The sequence below is a fragment of the Calonectris borealis genome, chromosome 5 (assembly GCF_964195595.1).
Source record: "Calonectris borealis chromosome 5, bCalBor7.hap1.2, whole genome shotgun sequence".
NCBI lineage: Eukaryota > Metazoa > Chordata > Aves > Procellariiformes > Procellariidae > Calonectris > Calonectris borealis.
Genome location: NC_134316.1, coordinates 51,107,533 through 51,133,181, shown reverse-complemented (window position 1 = coordinate 51,133,181; position 25,649 = coordinate 51,107,533). Strand labels below are relative to the sequence as shown.

General features: G+C 38.9%; 2 protein-coding genes across 4 annotated transcripts in view; both read left to right on the top strand.

Moving 5' to 3' along the window:
• The window catches only part of PDHX (pyruvate dehydrogenase complex component X), a 79,890-nt gene extending 63,177 nt beyond the window's left edge, over positions 1 to 16,713 (top strand). The window contains exons 11-12 of one of the 3 annotated variants that reach the window (XM_075152391.1): positions 15,068 to 15,212; positions 16,630 to 16,713. In XM_075152391.1, the coding sequence (XP_075008492.1) occupies positions 15,068 to 15,212; positions 16,630 to 16,713 (229 nt within the window). Of the gene's footprint in view, positions 1 to 198; positions 7,957 to 15,067; positions 15,213 to 16,629 lie in introns of those variants that run through there. The other 2 variants (XM_075152393.1, XM_075152397.1) reach the window with 2 other exon arrangements.
• CD44 (CD44 molecule (IN blood group)) overlaps positions 16,641 to 25,649 on the top strand; it is a 113,162-nt gene continuing 104,153 nt past the window's right edge. The window contains exon 1 of the mRNA XM_075152398.1: positions 16,641 to 16,744. The gene's annotated coding sequence lies outside the window, so the exon portion shown is untranslated. The remainder of the gene's footprint in view (positions 16,745 to 25,649) is intronic.

Genomic DNA, 25,649 nt, shown 5'->3' with positions numbered 1-25,649 from the left:
TTGACTTAATTTGGAGACAATTACATTTTTTAAATTTAGAAGTTGTCCCAACTCAGATACCTTTTTCAGTACCACAAAATACAAAAAAAATATTTTTTTTCACGTGCTGTGTGATATATTCTGGTTAACTTAAAGCCAAAGTTAATTGTGCCAGCACTATTGTGATGAAAAACTGGCTTTGATCTCTTACTTTCATAGAGGTTCCAGTATGAAGGGTCAAATTTTGCACACGGAATATTTGCTGATTAATGCTGTTCTTTGCATGGATAGAATAAAGATGTAAGTAGAAAGTGTTTCATCATCAGTGTATATTGAATGGTAACTCAGAGGCTTAAGTACAGTGGCCTGAAGTTTAAATTAACAGAAGTAGATTTTTTTTTTTTCCTTATATGTAAATATGGAACCACGTATTGTATGTGTTGTAATGAAAAACTGCATTTACAGGACTTGGTGAGAATATAAATTGTCAGTAGAATTCTGGGAGTTTGTCTTACCTTAGTTTGTGAAAGTACTTTTTTTAAAGATTTGGAGGACTTGTTTGTTGAGCTGCTGCCGTAATTAAAAAGCTGATTGCAAGACAAAACCTGTAGTTAATACTGAGTTGAGAGTTTTTGCTAAATGAGTTTGCTTCTTTGGCTTGTTCTGATATGATAAATTTCATAAACTATTAATCTAACAGTAGGGAGAGATTTTGATTACCAAATCTAGTTTACTGTGCAATAATGGACATACCCATTCTGTATTTCCAGGAGTTTCTCACTGATAAATTGTATTCAAGACTGGGTGCTGAAGATTAATTTGCAATTTTGAGTGGTTAACCATGATTTTTTCCAAAGTTGTTTGTCAATCCCATATTGCTTTGAAGGGAAAAAAACCATCAATTTATATATTGTCCTTAATCGTGTACAGGAACTTCTCATTGTTTGCATAGCTAAATCTGCTCTGCCCAAGAGAATTTGCAGACTAATTTAAAATCTGATATACTGTTCTTCATTTTTGTACTTGGTTCTCTAGTGTTGTTGCGTGCTCCCCAGCATTTGTATATTCTATTCTTTAGCTGGCCACAGTTAAGGGCTGCATGACTGATGTGTACAACTATAGTTTTGCATGTATGTGTATTCATGTAGTGCAAGTCAGTATGGTTTACTCTTGCTTTTGGAGCCACTGGAAGGTGCAATTGTATGTAAGTGTAGAATGTTTATCACGTCTCATTCGTGTCGGTACTAATACATCCATTATACTTTCCCTGTTCAACACAAACAGGTGAAGACAATGCAACTTCTTCTCCAGGTTAAATAAACCTTTTCAACTTTTGAACTAGACAAATCTCAGTAAGGCTAATACAAGCTTTAATTCCAATTTCTTTACACCTGCCTGCTTGCCAGCATCGTCTTTTGACATAAAGATGGTTGTATGTGACCTCTCAGTCATCAGCCTGTGAAGGAAATCTCTGGAATCCAGACATGTGATAGCAGTCAGATCTCCTTAATTCAGAGTAACTGTACCATTTGGCAATATCTACCACTCTAGCAGAAGTGAGACAACAAATCATTGCCCATACAGATTAAAATAAAATATTGAATATCTTCCTGAAGAATTTAGGGATTTGGGGATGGGGGCAATGGATAAAATGGCTCAGAAAGTGAACCATATGAAATGGTTTTTCACAGATGAAAAATATAACTTGTCATGTTTTATTCTTTCAAAAGTCTTCTGTGAACATCTTTTTTACATACCTAAGCAAGAGATACTATGAAGACATCCACTTTCTTGAAGAATTAAAAAAAAAACAAAAATAAAAATTTGAGACTATACTAAGGTCTGCTGGAAATGTCTGCCTTAAGGATATGCTTGGGGAAAATTACTTTCTTCGTATCATTTTCCTTTGCAAGAGGCATAGTTAGAAAAAAATAAAGGGTAGCTATTTTGGACTTTGTGATTGTTGGCAAGTATTGAACCATGTGTCACACTTTAATCCCTAATTACGCTGTCAGGATATTTGACTTTTTTGGATCTTTTTTCCTGCAATATATTCCTTATGAAATAAAATTTCTGTAATTAATCTTCCTACACGTAATCCCTGAAAGAACCTCACTCCTGCAAAGTGAATGCCCAGTACTATTTTCACCTAATCCTTTTGTCTACATGCTCATCTCATACAAAATACAAAGAGTGGACACTCTTATTTCAACTAATGATTAGTCTTATTGGATGCAACAGAATTTTAAAGTTGATTAGGAAGCCATAAACATGACAAACAATCCAAGAAACAAGGTCTGAACATGAGCCTTTATGTGTTGTGTTGTACAGAGTGTTGCATATTGATTGCATTAAAGTATCGGCAATTGCAGAGTGAGTTAGGGGGAAACTAATTCAGAATTGTTGGAACTAAGTGTCATGCTTGATGTGTTTTTGATATGCAATAAATTGTGCCATAAGGTAATGGAAAATAAAGAAAAAGGTGCTGTTAGGATTGATCATGTAATAGTCTTATGGTGGTGACCTGTAGGTTTGAAAACGATTTTTTTTTTCCTCCCTTTTACTTTCTTGGCTTTTCTTATATGACTTTTCATTTTTCCACAGAGTTTTTCTCCTGGATTACATCAGACCATAACAAATACTTTTTCCTCCCTAAAAACCACTGAAAATGTTGCACATTATTTTAATTTCTTTGAAAGCAGTAGCAATAAAGCACACAGTAAATAGTGGCTGCACAATGATCAGTACCAACTGGTCAGAGGGGTCAGTCTTTTTCTGTCACTATCTTTGCAAGCCCCTTACAGTACCACTCAGTTTATCCTGGCAGTTTCAGATATGGGTTATCGAAGTAAGGTTGATCTACTTGTATGTTAACCAAAAATGGGCGAGACCAGGAGCAGCCACGGGGAAGCTTAATTTCTATAATTTGTGGTATAGACTTTTATGGAAAAGAATTTTGCTCTCACAGGTGGGACAATCCAGTATCTTTCACAACCACTCTGCTTCAAGGATATGAAAAGCTGTTAGCATAGAATTAAAAACTTTGCATAGGAAGAGGCACAGCTGAGATGTGGCAAACATGACAGCATACACATTTAAAAGCTTTAGTGACTGAAGAACTGAAAAGTATCCCAATATTGTCTTTTGACAGAAGGAAGCCATGTCAAGCAGGCAGTTTTCCATAAGCAAGCAGGTTACATGACACTAAAAGATGTATAGGTTACTGAACTGGTAGCTTATACTGTGATTTGGTTTTTAATTCAACTGTTTTTATCTTTGTTTTTAACTAGATCTCTTAGCTCTCCGTTGCTGGTGATGATATTTCTCCCCTCCCTTTCCTAAAATGTAAAAGTGTTGTCTTAAGAATTCACAAGATTGCACGTCATTGACTTGCTTATCAAGGAATGTAATGTGTATGTGTTCAAAATCCTCTTTGATCTGTTTCCAGACCCCATGCAGTCCATACAGCTGCATAAGCTAGAAAAGAATGCAGGAGATGGATTGTCATGAGAGACAGTCTCTATTCTGGTATTCAATCAAGCTGCCCCTTTCTGTAACCCACAAAATTGTTTGTTGTGGTAGTGCTAGATCAAGAGCAAGTGTTCTTTGAAACACCACGTTGGTGGTGTCATTTGCAGACTAATACATGCAATGGCCCTCTGTCTCATGCTGTTGGATGATCCTATATAACTTGAATGCAGAATTGTAAATTGACATTGAATGTTACTGCAAGTTAGGTGCTCTTTTTTAGAATAAAACTATTAGGACTCAAACCATGAGGGGAATTTGAATGGAACTGCTGTGACTGTACGAGAGTCATTTCCAAGAGCATAGCATAGCAAGAGACCATCCTTCATAGGATTAGGACACCTGTTGTCATATATCTGGATTTCTGTAAGGCTTTTGACACGGTCCCCCCCAACATCCTTCTCTTTAAATTGGAGAGAGATGGGTTTGAGGGATGGACTATTCAGACCAAATTGGCTGGATGGTGGCATCCAGAGAGCAGTGGTCAATGGCTCAATGTCCAGATGGAGATCAGGGATGAGTGGTGGCCCTCAGAGGTCCATATTGGGACGAGTACTGTTTAATATCTTCATCAGTGACATAGTGGGATTGAGTGCACCCTCAGCAAGTCTGCAGATGATGCCAAGCTGAGTGATGCAGCTGACAGGCCTGAGGGAAGGGATGCTATTCAGAGGGGGCTGGACAAGCTTGAGAAGTGGGCCCAGGTGAACCTCATGAGGTTCAACAAGGGCAAGTGCAAGGTCCTGCACCTGGGTCAGGGCAACCCCTGGTATCAATACAGGCTGGGGGATGAAAGGATTGAGAGCAGCCCTGCCAAGAAGGACTTGGGGGTACTGGTCGGTGAAAAACGGGACATGAGCTGGCAATGTACACTTGCAGCCCAGAAAGCCAACTGTATCCTGGGCTGTGTCAAAAGAAGCGTGGCCAGCAGGTCAAGGGAGGTGATTCTGCCCCTCTACTCTGCTCTGGTGAGACCAGAGCACTGCAGTACTGCGTCCAGCTCTGGAACCCTCAGCACAAGAAAGACATCGACCTGTTGGAGCGGGTCCAGAGGAGGCCACGAAAATGATCAGGGGGATGGAATGCCTCTGCTATGAAGAAAGGCTGAGAGAGTTGGGGTTGTTTAGCCTGGGGAAGAGAAAGCTCCGGGGAGGCCTTACTGTGGTCTTTCAGTACTTCAAGGGGGCTTATAAGAAAGATGGGGACAAACTTTTTAGCAGGGCCTGTTGTGATAGGACATGGGGGAATGGTTTTAAACTAAAGGAGGGGAGATTCAGGCTAGATATAAGGAAGAAATCTTTTATACGATGAGGGTGGTGAAACACTGGAACCAGAGAGGTGGTAAATGCCCCATCCCTGGAAACATTCAAGGTCAGGTTGGACGGGGCTCTGAGCAACCTGATCTAGTTGAAGATGTCCCTGTTCATTGCAGGGGGGTTGGACTAGATGACCTTCCAACCCAAACCATTCTATGAAAACTACTATTCTTGAGCTATTTTTCAATTCGAGCTTATGGTGATTATTGTTTGAACTGCTGCAAGGTTAGTAAATAATTTATTAGATTATTGTACCAATTATTCTAGTGATGAGAGTAACTTCTGCTGCCTTTCGTGTAGGTGATATTTCTGTACCACTTCCATGTTTTGTAAGAGCTGTTTTTCAGTCTCTTGTTCATGGCTGATTGGCCTTAACTGCTCTGATTCATGCTATTTTGTTCTTGAAATTAGAGAATGTTTGGGTTTTTTTTCCCAAGGCTTTAAAATAAAATATTCCTTCACTTCTTATGAAGTACTGCAGCACAACTAATAGAATTTAAGTAGCCATCCACCTGCTCTTAATACTTTTCTGAATTTTCCAGATCAGGAGAGATCCTAATCTAGTACTATAGTGCATAATGGATCAGAAATATGCACTATAGTGCATATTATTTCCTTTACCCTGACGGACGCTAATAAGCAATCAAACATTATCATTTAAGAAGTGTCCTTGCACCTACAATTTCCTGTTCCCCAATACCTGTTTGAAGACTGCTGTTTGCATTTCCTTTTTTTTTTTGTTTAAAGAGGTCTTGCATTACATGTGAATAATCACATAGTGCTTTGTAAGTAAAAAGATGGAAAAATATGGTTGTTCAGTGTATGTTCTTATTTGTATGCATATGATGATGATGGTTTTTCATTTTCCTTAAGGTTTCCAAGTATTAGCTAAATGATAGTCCAATAAAATGGGATTAATGTTTTGATAACCCTTTCTAAGTAATTTAAATGTTCTGATCTTCCCTTTGAGATTTGTGTACTAGGTTAAGTTTTAGAAACTTCTAATTTATTAATGTTTCCTTTTTTAATTCAGCCAAATGACAGAATTGAATAGAGATTTCTCTGTTGGTTTTAAGAGGCAAGGCCAAACCCTTTGAGAATGTGTCATTTAAATTAAAGTCCTAGCAATCATTTAGAAAATATGCCAGCTAGATACTGTTCTTGCAGAAGGAGTGTATCTGAGGTGAGCATGACATTGATCTCAAGATGCAAAGATGAGCATTGCTGCAGTAGCTTTAAAGGATGTTAGCACAGTAGAGAAATATCTTCAGTGTGTCTCCTATCAGTTTCCTTTCTGACTATAATAATGTAGTATGAAAAATGAAACGTTGTTCTACAGGAAAGTGCATGAAGTGTGCTTTTTTTCTTTTGCTGTATTTTGTAAATTACAGAAATATATGCATATTTATCCAAAATTCGTTTCCAAGAAAGTGTATTAATCAGCCTATTAATCTCTGCACATACAGCTGTTCACTGAATCATTCTTCAGAAATTATGTACTTCTCACCGGTGGATTTGCTTGTTATAAGCCTTGATGGTGCCACTGTTTTTGATCATTTCAGTCAACAAAAGACTTGTTTTAAAGGGAAAACTGAAATACAGAAAGGCCAGCAGAGGGCAGACTGAGCAGCCTGGTTTTCTGACTGTCTGGATCTCTTTCAGTAAAGAGTCACCGAACTATTTTAGTATGTAGATATTCTTGAATTTAAACTATAGCTTGATGGTTTGGTGTTTGGTTTTGAAGTGTTTCAGAAAGCACCTGACGTGAATAAAGAAGGAATAGTAAACACTAACTTGCCTTGATCTGTTGGAATTAGGATCAGATGGAAACCTTGGTCATTGTATGGCACTTCCTGCAGAACTGGATCACAGAATCATAGAATATCTCATGCTGGAAGGGACTCATAAGGATCATCGAGTCCAACTCCCTGTTCCTCACAGAACTACCTAAAACTAAACCATATGACTAAGAGTGTCGTCCAGACACTTTTTGAACTCTGACAGGCTTGGTGCTCTGACTACTTCCCTGAGGAGCCTGTTCCAGTGTCCGACCACCCTCTCAGTGAAGAATCTTTTCCTAACGTCCAATCTGAACTTCCCTTGATGCAGCTTCATTCATTTTCCTCATGTCCTGTCGCTGGTCACCAGAGGGAGATCAGCACCTCCCGCTCTGCTGCCCTCCTTGAGGAAGTTGTAGACACTGATGAGGTCCCCCCAGCCTTCTCTTCTCCAAATGGAACAAACCAAGTGACCTCAGCCGCTCCTCATAAATCTTGCCCTCGAGACCTTTCACCACCTTGGTTGCCCTCCTCTGGACACACTAATAGTTTGATGTCCTTCTTATATGGAGGAGCCCAAAACTGCACACAGTACTCGAGGTGGGACTGCACCAGTGCAGTGTAGAGTGGGACAATCAGCTCCCTCGACCAGCTAGCTATGCTGTGCTTGATGCACCCCAGGACACGGTTGGCCCTTTTGGCACCCCAGGGCACACTGCTGACTCATATTCAATGATGTTTTATTCCCTAAAATGTTGAAGGCATAAAGAGCAGATTCCTCTAAGTCAGTATGGCAATTACATCCGTAATAGATTAAACAGAGAAAAAACTGATCAGTTGAAAGTACCTTTCAGTATGTTCTTAGTTAAGCATAAGTTTTAAACGTATAACCTCTCGTGGTTTCTTTCTTTGTAATCATGCTTGAGTAAAGCAGGAGGATGTTCATGGTAGCCTGCTGGATATTTGTAGAAACATGCTAACCAGTAAATGTTCCAAGAAACACAGAAACTTAGGATTTGGGTGAAGACCCACGTGTTGATTAAACTGGGGTGCAAATCATTTACTGGAAGCTTGACTGGTACTTTGCGTGGTTACTTTACAAAATCTGCCTAACCTGTATCAGTGAAAAGCCATCACTGTTTGCTTGAGTTCAGTTTGCACTCCTTCCCTTTGAAGTCAGTGTTGCTTTGACTTGTAGGTATCACAGTGGATAATTATTCAGATACAATAACCATATTGTTCTTCCCTCTCTCCACAATAATTGTCCTACCTGGCAAGTTAAACATTTGTGTCATTACGAGAAACAACTAGCTGGAAAATGACAGACTTTTCTGTTTGTTCATTACCTGTACTAAGGAAAATGATTCATGCTATGTTAATGAATGCCACTATTTATCTCCTTAAAGATTAGAGATCAAGAGAAGATTCTCTTTTATACCTTAAAAGTTCCCCTCATGTGGCCTAGACCTAGATAGGAAGAAAGGCAGCTGTGACCATTTTTATTTCTGCTCACTGTTGTATGAAGTATATGCTGAATTGTTAGTGCAGCAGATCATCTCTCTCCTAGAGTTTCATGATTTTAGCACTGTCTATGTAACATCCATTACAGTGTGCTGTTCACGTCACTTTGCAGGGATCCAAAGCAATTGAACCTTGTAGGATACTCTCTGTTGACCTAGTCATCAACCAATTCCCATTTCAGCTGCCTATCTTAAGAAAATATCTGTAATTATGTTTCTTTTTGCAGCTTTGGTGCACTTTTAATTTCTTCCCTGCCAAATAAATTATAAGCTTAAATATCCATGGAGGCTGTTTGCTTGTGCAGATGCTTGTACTTACTGTCCCAGTTTCCATTAGTAGCATGCACAGAGTTTCTCTAGGTTTCAGCAGACTGAAGCATCACACTGTTTCCTCTTCCTTGCATGAAAAATAGGAACTACAATGGATCCCTTGGTTGACAAAGAAAGAAACTCTTCTGAAGTGTGAGACTTCTGGCTCATATAGTAAATTTCAACCAAATATTCTGAGTGCACTTCGTTGCTTGCTCACTTGCTCATTTTGGCAAGGATTCTAGAGTACCTTTACTATTCACTTTATACTACAAGCAATACAGAGATTCAAATGAAAATAATAGCCATACTTTTTTTTTCCCCCAAGAGTATGTACAGAATTATTTTGCAGTCAGTTCACAAATGAATTGGTTGTGCCTACAGAAATTTATCAGGTGTTATAAGATCTTGCATTTCCCTGTTGACAAGTATAGAAGAGTTACAGCTTTTTCAGGCAGATTAGGAGTCCTTCCTCTGTCCATTCCTATCTTGAACCTAATCTAGCTATAATAGTCTTCAAAGCAGGTGATGTCTTACTCAAGCTCATAACAAGGGCTAATGATTCTGAGTGACTCCCAGCCTGGAGCAGAAGAGACATTTTGGGTTGTGCTAAATTATCCTAAACAATGCTCTAAGGCACCTCCTTGGCTGCTTTTCCTATAGATTTGTATGCTGTCTGACAGGCTTCAACCACTCTGACAGCTGCAGAGGAAGGCCACAAACAGAGGGTCTAGGCCCTCTTATTGAAATGGATAATACTAATAAAGGTAAAGAAATGTGATTATTGGCTCCTTTTCAGAAGATTTTTGTTAATAGTTCCATTCCAATGCCTTTAGCCACATGCAGCTAGTTTCATTGACTGTAAGTCAAAGGGTTGCAGTTTTACCACAACAGAACTACTGCTGTGTTAATACTTTTGTTTTCAAACAAGACAGATTTTCCCTACTGTGTGTTGACATAATGACTGTGTTAATCATTAGTCTGTGACACTCTCAGCTGTATTAGGAGGGAAGAACGTTGCTTATGAAGGTCAATACACACTGTTTTCCTGGAGATCAGCAATTGCATTTTTACCAGCAGCACCGATGGCACTACAAACTTATGAAACTAAATTGATCTATCAGGAGTGTCTTAAATATTATTCACATGGCTTAAATATTAAGTGAGATCTGAGCCGAGAGAGAGAGGTTTTTTGGCCAAAGACTACATTTCGGCAATTGCAGGAAGACATCTTTATTTTGGAAGACAATCCCTATTGTGCAGGGTAGAAAAGATGAAAGAAAGCCAAAAGAAGGTAGTCTTTTTCACCTGTACTTGAGCATCTTTCTTTGTATAGCATTACATCTATTTTATTGATTATCAAGGAATACCTGGATTTTTTTAAGCCATAAAGTACAAGCGGATGATCTCTGTCCATGTAATTGTCATAAGCAAACTCTGAAGGAAATAACACTTCAAAACTTTAATATTCCATAACACATTTAAGAAAGGGAATTTTACTTCTTGGACCTCCTTTTCAAGCATGTGTGCATACTTTGCATGTGTGCCTGTGCATGTATATATCTCTGTATGTGCTGAGATGGACTGGTAAAAAGGGCCAGCTGCTATTTCAACTACATTTGTGAAAGCCTTTCAGATTCGGGCTACAGGATGAACAGAGAGTCAGGCTTCTGAATTCCCCTGCTGAGACTTCAACATTTCTGCTTTAATGCATGTGTGTCAATGTATGTGTGTATAGGTACAACATTGGGGAAGGCCTAAAAGAAACTGTCCTGATTACATTTGAAGAAAGTAATTGCAACATTGCATCTGTTGCTCAAACACAAGCGATGAGACAGTTGAAATGATAGCTAGGAGCAAATACTCTTGGCTAAGAGAGATACCCTGAAGAATCTATGAAGCAATCTTTGTGTGAGAAGGCAACTTTCCCTTATACATACCTCATCACAGTATTTTGGGGGGATGTGGTGATGGAAAGAGTTGTCTTGTGTGAGAATAATGTGTCTAGTGGTATTGGAGAGGTTTTAAGCATTTATTTCTGTTAAAAAATAAAAGGCAATCAACTAACCAAGCAAAACCTGCAACTGTTGCAGAGTACTTTATTAAGTTTGTTGATAAATCTATGAATCCAGAAAGGGATATTCTAGAAATCACATGATTAGGACTGATTTAGGCATAGGCTAAGCCATTATTTTCTCTGCAGTTTTCTAAACCTGAGTCCTATTTAATTTTTAAGCTGTTTAATATGATTGTCTGCTTGTGGATGTGTGCTATATACGACTCAGTAGTGTGTGTGTATACCATTTGTATGAAAGTAACTAGTTGTGGATGGTAATTACCAATTTACTTTTAATTTCAGAATTGACTAGACAGGCATCAATTCCACAGGAAATGCCATCTTTAGACAAAAAAAAACCACAAACAACTACTGAATAGCCATAGTAATGGGTAGTGCTTGCTCCACTGACATAACAGTTTGCCTAACTAGTGACAGAAAGCAAGAGAGATTAGGACAGGAAAACAGTAACTCTGTAGAGAACTCAGTGGCAAAAGAACTCTGGATTTTTGCATACCTAAAGACTGGGGGGGTGTTGGGGGGTGGGGTGTTGTTTGTTTTGTGGTTTTTTCAGTTTTCAGATTAATTAAACACAGAACATTTTAGCTTTGTCTTGTTAAGGACAATTCTTTGCCATACCAACCACAAGTTCTAATTACAAACTCTAGAATATGTTTTTCTGACTCTGGAAGTTTTAGGGGTTTCTTCTGAAGTCTTTGTGATATTAAAAATAAATGTTTTCATGTGGTTTGCTATTATTCTTGTGGTTATTTCGAATGTTTGGCTGGAGTTTCATATGTGAGCAGCAGATTAAACAATTAAAGATTGCAATTTTTTTTGCTTAAGGTATGCAACTGCTAGATAAGTTTTCTGGAATAGATCCCCATGTCACCAATGGTACGAAATGTAAAAATGGCCTTTTTTAGGCTCTCAACCAAGTGAGAACAACATCTAATTTTCTTTTACTCCATATTTTTTCTTCATTTAAAATTAGTTTCAATGTACTGAAAGAATTAGTGGCCTAGTTTACCGAAAACATTTATAAATACGCCGATGTTTGCACAAAACTGTGGATGTATATCTATAGTTAAAAATGTTTTCATTAGAATTGCTATGAACATTTCAAAGATGTTCATTTGCAGAAGTTTTGATTTAGATGTAGTTTTATATAAATAATAAAATGTATGCATAAACATTATTTTAGTACTAATCACCACTTTTTAAAATAAGAGGTCATTTATGTGTCGGTTGTTTTATGTGTTGTTTTTGTGTTGTTATGTATCATTTGAAGAATTCCGTATCTGGCAATGCTTAATCAGTTTTTCCAGCAATCCCAGAAAGCCTTAGCTCACCTCACCATGAATTGCTAAGACGTTATGTTATCTCTGAAATCCTTTTACAAAAAGATCTTTTTAAGGATTCTGTAAGTTTGAATGGAATGTTTTTTAAAACGTTTTTGATTACAATGAAAGCATATTTGGACCTGAAAAGAAACTTCAACATTTTTTGAAATCTGTGAGGACTAAACTTTATCAGAAAGAGTTAAAATTTTTAAAGAGTTTCTGACTATCCTTTCCTTAGTAACTGTTTTCTTGCTTATATGTAAATAGAATCCAGAGTTGTGAAATGAAAATACTACCGGGACTGCCCACAGAGGTGCTGAGAGACTGAAAAGATTAGGATAGCAGCTCCAACTACATCTTAAAAAGCTGCCTTCGGCTTCCACTGATACTGTGAAATATCAGTGAGGAAGCATATGTGTTCACGTGTCTCAGGTCTCCTGGCACTCAGTCTCATCTCTTTCAAGCAATCAAATTGTGAGAAGACAAAGAAAACAACTGACCATACAGCAGAAAGCTAAAGCATCTTTCTATCATTTATCAGCAGTCCCGGCTAACTGGGGAGATCCCAGTTGACTGAAGGTTAGCAAATGTGACGTCCATCTACAAAAAGGGCCAGAAGGAGGATCTGGGAAACTATAGGCCTGTCAGTCTGACCTCGGTGCCGGGGAAGGTTATAGAGCAGATCATCTCGAGTGCCATCACGTGGTACGTACAGGACAACAGGGTGATCAGGCCCAGTCAGCACGGGTTTATGAAAGGCAGGTCCTGCCTGACCAACCTGATCTCCTTCTATGACCAGGTGACCCGCTTAGTGGATGAGGGAAAGGCTGTGGATGTTGTTTACCTGCACTTTAGTAAAGCCTTTGACACTGTCTCCCACAGCATTCTCCTGCAGAAGCTGGCTGCTCATGCCTTGGACAGGTGCACTCTTCGCTGGGTAAAAAACTGGCTGGACGGCCGGGCCCAGAGCGTTGTGGTGAACGGAGTTAAATCCAGCTGGCGGCCGGTCACGAGCGGTGTTCCCCAGGGCTCAGTACTGGGGCCGGTCCTGTTCAATATCTTTATCAACGATTTGTACGAGGGGATCGAGTGCTCCCTCAGCAAGTTTGCAGATGACACCAAGTTAGGTGGGAGTGTGGATCTGCTCGAGGGTAGAAAGGGGCTCTACAGAGGGACCTGGACAGACTGGATCGATGGGCTGAGGCCAACTCTATGAGGTTCAACAAGGCCAAGTGCCGGTCCTGCACTTGGGTCACAACAACCCCAGGCAATGCTACAGGCTTGGGGAAGAGTGGCTGGAAAGCTGCCCAGAGGAAAAGGACCTGGGGGTGTTGGTCAACAGCCGGCTGAACGTGAGCCGGCAGTGTGCCCAGGTGGCCAAGAAGGCCAACGGCATCCTGGCTTGTATCTGAAATAGTGTGGCCAGCAGGACTAGGGAAGCAATCGTCTCTTTGTACTCGGCACTGGTGAGGTTGCACCTCGAATCCTGTGTTCAGTTTTGGGCCCCTCACTACAAGAAGGACATTGAGGTGCTGGAGCATGTCCAGAGAAGGGCAACGAAGCTGGTGAAGGTTCTAGAGCACAAGTCTGATGAGGAGCAGCTGAGGGAACTGGTGTAGGTTAGACTGGAGAAAAGGAGGCTGAGGGGAGATGTTATCACTCTCTACAACTACTTGAAAGGAGGTTGCAGTGAGGTGGGTGTTGGTCTCTTTTCCCAAGTAGCAAGTGATAGCACAAGAGGAAACAGCCTCAAGTTGCGCCAGGGGAGGTTTAGATTGGATATTAGGAGAAATTTCTTCACTGAAAGGGTTATCAAGCATTGGAACAGGCTGCCCAGGGAAGTGGTTGAGTCACCATGACTGGAGGTATTTAAAAGACGTGTAGATGTGGCACTTAGGGACATGGTTTAGTGGTGGACTCGGCAGTGGTAGATTAACGGTCGGACTCGATGATCTTAAGCATCTTTTCCAACCTAAATGATTCTATGATTCTGTGATCAGTAGTTTAGCTACTTGGGGACATTATAAAGATTCCAGAGATTAAAGGTGAGAGAAATTTTACCAATTAGATTTGTATTTTCCTTGTGATGATTTCAACAGTGTCCCTGTACTTTTAAGGTAACCGTTTCTCCACCACTAGAAATGTGAAGGCTGGGTATTCCTGGTGTGGATCTTATTCTGACTGTGGTAGAGATGTTCTAGAAGCATTTTGTTCTTGTTTGTTAGAAGTAAGTCTTGAAATATCAGCCAGTTTGTGAATCATATGCTGAAGGCAAAAAAACCAGAGCCCTGCTGCCTCCTTTTCTGTAAGCTTGGGTTGCCATCCTTTCTCAGTCGTTAGCTCATCTTCCCACTGGCCTTGAATAATCCCTGCTCGTGTTGCTTCTCCTTGAAGCTGTCTTCTGTGGTTACCAGCCCCGTGTCAAGAACTGGTTAATATTTATCTTCACAGCCTCTGCAAAAGGAGAAAAGCAGAGGCTTTAAGTAAAAATTTGTGACTATTTTATATATATATATTTGTGAATGTTGTATTAATTTGCCTATCCAGAAAACTCTTTGAATGGTTTCTTTTGAGCTAACTGCTGAAAGCCTGTGAAGCAAGAGGAAGTATTTAATTAAGATTACTTTATTTCCTCCTTTGTAAACTGTTCACTACCCACTGTAATCCAGCAGGATTTGCCACCCCTTCAGACAAAGAATTCCTTTGTCCATCTGTAAACTTTTTTAGTTCTTCAAGATTCACTAAAGCAGGACTCATTAACGTAAAGCACATACTGTGTTTTACAGTTTAGAGCAGGGTACCTGTAACTGTTGCCAAATCACTTTATTAGAAGCTGTTTACTGAGAGATATATAAAATACACCATTGTTGAAGCTAGCATGGTTTATAATTTGCTTTTACTGTTTTAATTCTTTTTACCCCCCAAGTTGCATGTTGGGATTGTGGTGGCCCTTTACACCTGGTTTAAAAAAAAAAAAAAAAAGAAAAAGAAAAAGCTAAAACAATAGGAGACAATAACTGCTTTTCATGAGTGGCAGCTAGAGACCAGGTGGGATATCCAAAGGTGTCTAAAATAACACTGAGGCTTGTGTGTAAACAACTAACTGTCATCGCTGAGTTACGTCACTGAATAAGCATGGAGAGAAACCACTGTTAGGGTTTGACTTGCTGTTTCTTGTTTCCCTAAAGAATGAACTTGAATGATTTTGTTTTTAATTTAATGTTTGTTTTTTTGACAGGGCCTTTTGTACTTCCACTGCAATGTATAATATAAAACGAATGAAATTTTCCTTAGACTTGGAGACATGTGCACGTCCTGAAGATAAAGATACACATGCTACATACCACTTCTGCATTCCTGACAGAGAGCTGTTTCATACACAGGTGAGAAACCAGCTTGCAAGCTACTCTCAAAATGAGAAACAAAGGACTTGCTGGAGAATAGCTTGATTTTATTATCTTTCTTATAGATTTCAGATAATTTATAGCAGTGAATTGAAGTTCAATGAAATAGAAACAGCAGGAAAGAGACGCTTTAATCTTCACTTTTGATTAAATCTGATCCATCTTCAGCATCAGCTACTGTTATCTATAAATTGGAGATTTGGATCATGAATCAAAGAGGAGGAAAGTTCTGTCTAGTAACTCTTGGCACAAAGCTAAATGTTTACAGATGACTGTTGAGTTTTAAGTGTAGGTGCCCAGGAAACTCCAAACTGCAAACATAGTCTCGCCCCAGGTTTTCAAGGACTGCCTGCTTATCAGGTGCTTACCAAGTGATTTACTTAGGCAAATGAAAGAAAACACAGAAATTTTTTAAAATCAGGAACTGAAAAACATGTAACTGCTACTAAAACGGGGTAAGATGTATGCAAACAATAAATTAGAAGTGTGCTCTGATTTCATATTGAACACATCCAGCCAAGAAGACAACTGGACTCCTTTATTGAGTATTTAGAGTGGAAATAAAAATGAAATAGTGCTTCTCAGGATAACTGCATTACATAGTAAATTACTATGAAATATAGTTACTTCCTCTGTATGCATTTTTTTATTTTTTAAATGAAAAAGCCCTCAACCTAGACATAAACGAAGGAGAAAATCCTAAGAGCATATGGACTTTTCCCAGCACACATGACTTTCCAAAACCTAAGAATAATTAGGTAGGCATCTTCTAAATACTTTGCACATACACAATAAAACACTTCTTTAGTGAATAGTAGGCTGACACTACAGCAGGAAAACAGTAGGGAAAAAAGCAAGAGATGCTGGTACATCTGGCATCTGATGCTGATTACAACACACTAGGTTTGTTGTCTTAAACCAAGAGCACGACATCATCAAAGCAATGCCTTTGATCTCAAACACCAAGGCAAATGAATTGCTATAAAAGGCCATACACTGGATTTTTCCTAGTACTGTTCCAACTGATTATTTGGAATAAAAATTAACAATTAATTAACATGATTGTAATTCATATAGTCATGTAATTAAGTCCGTAATTAGGCCTGATTTTTACAACAGATGAGCATGCATTTCCTATTATATTCCAAGGAAGAGAAATTGTCTGGAGGGGGAGTACATGCCAGCAGGTGAGATAGAAGGTTACAGAAGGAGACCATGCTGAAGAGGGTTATGGAGTTTCGAAGAAGAGGAACTTATGCCAGAGACTAGAGATGGGTATTGAAAATGGAGATGCAGGTCAACTGGCTGGCACTGTAGGAAGCAGAGCAAGTCTGGTGAATGGAGGAAGAAGTGAGTTGTCCAGCCACTCACAGCCAACCTTGTCTCTCTGTTTCAGGAACTGTTCAGTGAGCTCCAGAACAGAGCACTTATCTTCCATGCCTCTTCTGCATCATGGGTTTTTATCCACAGTAAAAGTTAACATTTGTGCAGCTGCCTTCACTCCAGCCATTGTAAGTATATAATGCAACAAGTCTTTGAGATTTCTTATGTGGACTCTATTGAGTGCATATATGATCAGCAGGATAGAGATGGAGTTATTCAGTGGCTTGTCTGGCCTAGTTCAAGTATCCAGCAAGGACAATTTGTGCCTGGGATGCCAGCCAGGCGCTTTTTCAGTTCGTGTTGATGGAAAACAATGCCTCCTTGAATACAATGTACTTAATAAAAATAAAACCATTTCAGTTCCAAAGAAAATAGCCTTGATTCTCCACCTCTTTTCTGCTCCATAAAGTGGTGTCACAGTGTGAGTGTTGCAGCCCTCTGTTGTCACATTGTAGAGCATTATGAGAAGTTACTTCGATGTGGCTCAGAGGAAAATGGCAAGTTATTAAGTGCAGACACCCAATCTAGACTGAATGGTTTGTTATTTTGCAGTTTTTCTTTTTTGGCTGCTGATATACTTCAGCTCTTTTGGTGCCTTGTGTGTAATGCATTAGGCGTTAAGTATTGTATTGGGTAAAAGGGAGCTTCCTCCAGGAATCACTGGAGAACTTCCTGAGATGCCTTATCCTCTGAACACTGCCATGAACATATGGTATTAATTCCAGATGTTACAGGTCTGTTTCTGCAGGGAAATGAACAGGAAAATACTTCCAAAGCATTTTAATTAAAATCCCAGAAGAATCAGGCCACATCTTTATGGCTCAGACATATTCAAGAGATACAAGCACTTTTCTTTGCCTGTGTCATTTGAATGAAATGTTTTAGAAAAATATGAGCAATAAGGGTCTATTAAGCCTTTGTACATGTCTGATGTGGTGAGCAAGGATACAAGAAGCTTCTTCAGCTTCTCTCAGTCTAACAGAGTATAGTTTTTGCCTTCCACACCACTCTGAGATGTCTACAGTATGGGACATCACCCCACCACATGTGGAGGACAAACCTGCAAAGGCAGATATACTGCTTTCTCTAATACACCATTGTGCATGGTTTAAGAATCAAAGATTCTCCCAAGTGAGCATCTCTTGCAATCCTTTTTAACAAGCTACAGACAACAAAACCATGGTTTATTTTCATTGTTCCCTTTCCATTTTTAACAGCTACTGAATCTAAATGAGTTTCTGCTCACGGTATCACATGTTGATGCCAATGATAAATGCTAGCAACCCATCTAACCTGACTTTCCTTTAACAGAAAAGATACCTACCCCAGTGGTCTTGATCAAAAGTTGTTTGCTATAGTGTAGTTTGCTATGCACTTGGGTATTCACCATGAGAACACTGTACTTCAATGATTCTCTGCCTTTATCTTCTCCAGTGTTTTTATTCAATTCTGACATTTCAGAGAGTCAAATCTGTTATCCAGACATCCATCCCCTGTATGGCAGATTCTTCTATGGAATTGCTATTGGTCTTTAGCTGGAGGAAAAAAAAAATCTGGATTTTACAGAGAAGACAATCTTTTCAGGATTATTAGCAGTAGGGTGGGTGCTTGAGAAGGAAAGATTCTCTCTATAATAACTAAATACATGTTATTGTATGTCATCCCTAAGGTATAGCATGATTAAACTCCAGTGGGGTATCAATCATTCTTTTTGGAGTTTTGGAAACAGTCGTAACTTTCCAGGCTGCATTTCCACAGTGTATTGTTTATCAGAATTTTAAGCAGGCATACCCTCACATTCTGATGTTAAAATATTCTATAGCACCTACTTCACCAAGCAAGTTTGGTTCAATTTACTGTAAAGTAAGCTCTATTTTCTAGAATGCGTCAAAGGGTGTGGAAAACTGTCTAAATTTGCCTGCACTAGGGACAGAAGGCAGAATGACGTAGGAGGAGGAGAATTGCTGATACCAAAGACTAGTTAAAAAAATCCACACATTAACTTACTGGGTTACCTTATAACAGCTGGAGTGATGCAGAAAAGGATGGTTGGAAAATAAGAGCCATTTGCAACTAAGTACGGACATAGGTATTAGACACATCACTCGTAAGTTTTCAAGTTCCAGTATGGGAGAAGGAAACAGCAATCAAAGCGTGTAATACAACTGTCCCCTAGATGTGGAAGAAACTTGCTTCTTATTGTGACCTGAATTTTCCACAGGCCTTTTTGTATCTCCAGCACATAATAGAATAAAACATTTACTACACTTAAATTTTAAGAAAGTCAGGATTTCCATCTTTGACATTTAGAGCTACTGCCAAATCACAAAAGTAACTGTTATCTTTAAAGAGCACATTCATTTCTATGGCAGTGAATAAGCTAAAGAAAAAAACAGCAATGCCTTAGAGAGAGGGTAAACACTGCTTCCTGAGAAAAGTTCCATCGTGCTTCATAACTAATAGGCCTCATCTCTACTGTTTACTACAGTGTTACTGCATCTCACTGAATCATTAATTACAGTTTGTTTTTAAGAAAGGAAAGTGCTGTCATTGCTCTTGTCTCAGCAGCAGAATTACTACAATATGCCAATGTGTTTGGCGGCATGCTAGCAATTTCCAATTTCTAAGAAGGCAAATGCACTATGGCCTGCAAACACCAGGCTCTTCTCTGTAGTTTTCATAGACTCCAGAAAGAGCAGAAGCTTGCTTTGCCGTGCCTTCTGGGTAAACATATGGTGATCAATCACAGCATTGTGACTGTTGCCTACAAATAAAGCAAGGCAAGAGCTATCAACTCAATCTTCTACTCAGGGGTCACTGAATTTAGGGGCAGAAAGCCAGAACAAGGGGCACATTTCTGCTGAAAACAACCAGAGGATGGGTCTTTGGTAGTTCATTTTTTATTTGTATGGAACTAGCCATACGGCCTCTGTTTGCAGATTACTTCACAGAATCTACCTGTCATACCTGTTGCTGGCCTTTCCAGTTCCAGCAAGCTTTGTGTACCCAGTGTTTTATTTTTATTTTCCAGACTGCCTGGTCTTCTTTTCTCATATCTCTTTCCTGCTATTGCAGTAGTTTCATTTTCCCTTACCCTGTTCCTTTGAGGCAGTTTCCTTCTTTTCCTCTGCTCTGGCACCTATAAGCATTTTGCTGGCTGGATCTTATGCTTATGTGATGGCACAGTACCTCCAAAGAAGCTATGGTAGATCATAAATGCAATATTGCTGAAGACCTTAGTGGACACTATCAGAAGACATTAGGCTTATAAATCTGTTCAGAAAAGAAGTCTTAAGGAAAACCATCCTTTTCAGAGTGCTTAAATGAGATTTCTGAAGATGTACGCTTCCTTGGAACAGCCTCAGGTTGACCCAGAAGTCAGTATAGAGAGAAGATGCAGAAAATAATCCTGTTGGGCACGTTACTTGAAGCAAAGCCCTTACCTAGAGAAATAGCTCTGGAATTATGCATATTAAATAACGTATTCCTCATGAAGCTTCTCAGACTGCAGAAAGCCATTTGTTAAGAAAAGTGAATTACAGGTATCAGATCTTGGCTGTAAGCAGCTTGTCTCCTGGAACAGACTCTTTGGATGTACATTATAGCCTTGTTTCTGGCCGTCTTCTGCTCCTGACTGGACTCCCTGGATGGACTCTGAACCTGGTTCATCACTTGCCTTGCCTGGGAGTGTTGATAAACACTTACTAGCAGCATGTGGCTCTGCCCACTGTTTTCAGTCCCTTTGGGACTGCTCTGGCCCTTGCTGCTCCCAAGAGTGAGTCATTTTTTGGCGCAACTTTTGAAGACCTCAATGCATTATGGCTTTCATGGGCAATCTCCCTTGCTGCAGCTTTACCAAGGTGAAAATGTGTTCTGAATTCCAGATCAGCCTCTTTTAGTTCCAGTCTTTTCTTAATCTGAGTTTTTATGTTTGTTTATTCAAGTTTATCTCAACTTTTATTGAAGATTAATCTTTGTATTTTCATAAATGTATTTTCCTAGCAGAATGTCAAGCCTTCCAGCTTATGTTTTACAGAGACTTTTTTTGTCTTTCAAAATCACTGTTGTATTCATTTCTTATATGTTGCTTTAACAGATGGGAAGTGTAGTCTCAGAGACCCATTTGTAATGTACCCATCTTTTCACTTAACAAAGGAGTTTTCATTTTTACCTTAATTGTCTGTGTATACTTAGGGTACTAGAACCAGTTTCATTTTATCTCAGCATTAGACCTCTGTTCTAAAAGCCAGAGGTATAGCAAACTCAGGATGCTATTACTTTCTGCCTTGCTAGGTTTTAGATTCAAAAAGCTCATCTGAAAAATATCAGGCCACACAGAACTGGCCTAAGTAGGAAGAAATACACTAAGTTGCCAAGTGCACTATGCCTGGAAAAAGGCAAAATAAATCCATATTCATTTTTAGGGCATTATAGGAGGAGTTCATCCTTTTCTTGGACAGCTATTACTTCTTCAAGAACAAGTGTGGGATGGTTTATGATGCAACAAGATCTTCCTCAAGTTCTATCCATAACTGCCAAGTATCGGTCTTTAATGTTGCCATTTTAAGCTGTTTTAGAAGCTACATAATGAATGAGAATACAAGAGTGCTCTCAAAAATTTGTAGCCCTCACTCAGTGACCTGGTGGATGATGAGATATCCTGGAAAGCTTTATTGGTTGTGTCAAAAGAGTACCTCTGGAGTAAAATGAAATGTTAGAGATCTTCATTGTGTTTATATGTTTTGACATGATTAGGGCAGCCTCTGAAAATTTAACTTTGAAAAGCTTTTTATTTCACAAAGCCACCACTAAATAGGTACAGATTTAGAGTGACAGTCAGTGCTAAAGTGAGGATAACCCTTGAGAGAGGGTGCAGTCTGTAGCCATGTATATTCATACATTGTATACAGTATTTACTCTCCAGTCAACAATATACAGTATATAAAGTACTTACAGTAATTTAGTTGGTATGCTGCACAGCTTCACTGTTGTAGAGATTAATGTGTTTTAAGGTGAAAACAGTTTTACAATGGCAGATTTACTTGGTAGTCAGCCAGCTAACTAATTAATCTGGGAAAAAAATTTGTAGAAGATTTAGTAGATGTTTATTAGTAGAACATGTAAAGCTATTAGTGTTCCCAAAACTTGCAGGTGACCCATTAGGAAGACCAGGGTCTTCCAGGTGATGTTTGCTTTATCTTATTCAATCCCAGTGCCTTATCTTGTGCTTTCCTTTCCCCATGGCCTTGCTTTCATCTTTTTTTTTCTTTTTTTCTTCCTCTTACCCTTCCTCTCAGTGTGTCTCATTTATCTTTTTTCCTTTCTCTGTTGTCCAATTTTGTCTCCCAGCACACTCACTTCAGCTGGTTCTCCCATCATTCTGTTTTGTGTGCCTCTCAATTTTCCATTCTCATTTTCTTCTGTTTTCATTTTTTAAGTCTCTTTTCCCACTCTTAGTTTAGGCCTCAGCTTTACTGTTAGTCAAGTGCTGCCTGTTCAAATTTATATTTTGTATGAAATATGAGAGGATTTGAATGGAAGCAAGTGATCTTTCACTCATGTCAACAATAAGTATAGTTATCCTTGGTTCTTCTGCCATTTTAATAATAGTGTTTTTTCTCCAGTTGTTTCCATGGGTTATTAGGTCTTTCATACTTGAATGTTAATTTTAAATCTCTTCCAAGTTGAACATCTGGCCAAGATTTTAACTATGCTGTCCCATCTGAAAGGAAAGGCAAAGTTCTCTCTCTCTGCACGGTGCAAATAGTAGCATTGAGTAGTTTCCAAGCCTGTATAATATACTACAGCAATTGGCTTTTAAGACTGTGCTGGAAAGTTAGCAAGGAGGGTCACAGCAGAGTAGTGGAATAAGCAGAGGATTGGGAAGGGGCTGTACAGCTAACTGTGCTGTGGGAAATGTTCCAGGTTGTCTAATTGCCTCCAGCCTCCCTAGAAAGCTCCTTGAAGAGCTTCAATTTGGATTGTTGCAAACTTAGTGTTCCATGTTACTGCATGCTGTTGAGCAGCTGCCGAGATCCATCTTGGAGGCTGCTGCTCTTAAAAAACTAAACCAAAGCAACCCTCCTCCCTCTCCCCCAAATAGATATTTGCTTGCATGCTATTTATTAGCATGAAAATATAGTTTTGGAGATTTCTTTGTAAAACAGTGGGTCTAGACTGCAACATAGAAACTATGCATTTTGATAACACCCATTACTATAACAACGAGATGGTAGTATCCAGCTGCTGGATACTACACTCTGATCTCATTATATAGGAAGCATGTTATGATCTCTTTTTTACACTCATTATTTTTACTTTTTTATTAGACTTGTTCAAGTAAATAATACAGTTTGTTTACACTAAGTTAAGAGGCACTCCTTGAGCTGTTGTGTATTACTCCCTTTTTACAGTCTGACAAAGGGTTGGTTCTCCACTGGTCTCAGCCTGTGTAGCTCCATTGACTTCATCTGAGAGCTTTCAGCCTAAATTTTTGTTCTTATTACATATTCAGCAATATGTAGTAAAAAGACTCTGTTGGACAATCAATTTAAGCACCATTCTTATTAGCTAGCAGGTTCATGGAGGTTTTGCCCAAACCGTGTTTTCTAGAATGCTCTAAGTAAAAAAGGACTTTTAGCTCATTATGACATACAAAAATAGTATTATAAAAAGGGAAATCTTTTTAGCTATTTTGCATTTTTTATGCATCAGCTGGTCCATCACAAGTCCGTCTGGTTTGTCACCCCTAGATATAGTTTTAGCTACATTATTTCTTTTCATAATATTCTTTGGGTTTTGTGGTTAATTTTTGAAAGGAAACAGCATGTTATGTACTTGGTGTCTTTGAATCATTGAAGTTCAAGGCATTGGGAAAGAGGTTGTCCCTCACCACTTTTGCTTGATGACTCAATGGCAGCTGCCATTAGAAAAAGTACTGTGTTTCCCCAGGCAGGACTTTCCTTTATTGGACTCCTCTGCACTGTTTGAAAGTCTGAGCTGTTTCATGAAGAACCATCAGTGTCTGAATTGACTTTCCTACAACTCGCAAAGTCTGTTAATCCTGGGGACGTGCTATAGACGCTGGTATAGAGAGGCATAAGGAACATGCTTATTGCAATATAAATCAATTACAGCTGTATGGTTTACCAGAAATTTAGTGTAATATTGATTTAAGTAATAGAAACAAAGCCATCATGTCAAAGATGCTTATTTTGCCATGTAAGTTTTCTTAGAAAGTAAATTAAATTAGTAATCAAATCAAATAAACATAAAGGGAGCATATCTATGGCTCTGAGTTTCTCAGCTATCAAGCTGTACAATTTCTAGCCTGGTTTTTTTTTTTCTTCTCTGTTTCAATCAAAACACTTTTGCAAAGTTATTAATGCTAAGAGAAGATTTTTTTTGTTAAAGAACAAGTAAGAATTGCTCATATTGTTCTTTTCTCCCTTTGTATAGACTGATGCCATGGTTGACATTTTTTTCAGAAATCTGCTGGTAGCGATCTAATATCACAAGTGTGCTTTGGAAAAAGTATTTCTAGTAGTGCATCTACTTTACAGTCCGTATTGATTTTTTTGCCATATTTATTTGTCAGGATAGATCTAATCTAGAGTAGGATGTCTTCTTTTTCTTTTTTAATGCATTATTATCCAAGATTACAAGTCAGAGCAGGGTTTTTCCTTCATTGATTTTGTGTTGTTAAGGCATATTTTTATAAAGCCAAATGTTTCAAGGTTTCTTTTTAATTATGGATTTTCAAATATAAATGTGATAATGGCAAAGTCCCAAAGCTTGGGCCTGTGTTCTCTTTCGCTTGAGCCCATTAGCAGGTGCAAGATGAACAAGTTTTTTCAGCTTGCTGTGGATGCAGCTGCCTTGAAGTTAGCCACAGTAACCCTACAGCATCTTCAGGTGTTTCCCTATGTAGTTGATCATGCAAGTCTGTGGTTATTGTTTTATGCTCTCCCCACTACCTTTTCTTCTGACACCTGTCTTTGATTCCTGACAACTGGGTCTGTTTCCAGAACTGCAAAGCTGTTCTCATTCAAAGCACTGTTTTCCTAATTCTGATCCACAGGAAATGGTTAGCAGCCTTCCATTGTGTTGCAACTCACCCATGGTCTCAGTTAAAAGCCTGATGCAATGATCTGCCTGCTGGTCTGCTGGCAGGTCTGCAGACTCATCAAAAACTGTGGTTGACCTTCACCTACATGACACTAGACTGGTATTCTGTCTAGTTTCTTCTGTGTCTCCCAGCCTCTGAGCATAAAGACAAATTAAGTTATCTTTGCAGAGTCTTTTTAGGGTACAAAAATATTCAGGCACAGAGAGCTTAAGTTCACTGGGACAGGAGCTCCAGTCTCTTCTTTACAGTCTAACGATTTAACCTGGGAGATAACAATTCACCTCTGCATCCTGTTTTCAGTAGAGTTGTATGATAGATGAGCTGAAGTAAAACAGGAATAAGACACATGAAGAATCTATTCAAAGTTATACACAGAGGTGGGGAGAAGGTGGGAATTTTCCAGTGATTACACCCTGGCCCATGAGACTTAATTATCCAAAACAGTCTGATAACTAATGAAATTTGTTTGCATAACTAACTCCCCTGATTAGTTCTGGGGAGGTGTGTGGCTTTCTTTCCACTTCAGGGAGTTTCTTGTACAATTTTCTTCCAAAGGTGACTAATGTCATATTTCCCTAAATGCAGCTGTCTCTGAGAATCAAAGTCCATGTTCAGCAACTGAATTTTCAATCTCAAATGGTTTGATGGTTGCATCTGCTACAGGAGTTTCTTTCTGATTTTCAATACATACCTTGTACAAGTTGCTAGCTCACACTTCAGCCTATGCCATAGTATCTTTAAAGTACACCTTTTTCAGAGAAAACCCATTCAGATGTGACACCTCATTCTATAATTTATCTATGTAAATCTCTGGCAGTGTATAAGAAAAGACAGAATTATCACAACCACTAGTTTAAATGGCAGAAACTTGTTTGAACACCAGTATGTCCTTTTTGTCCAGAAAT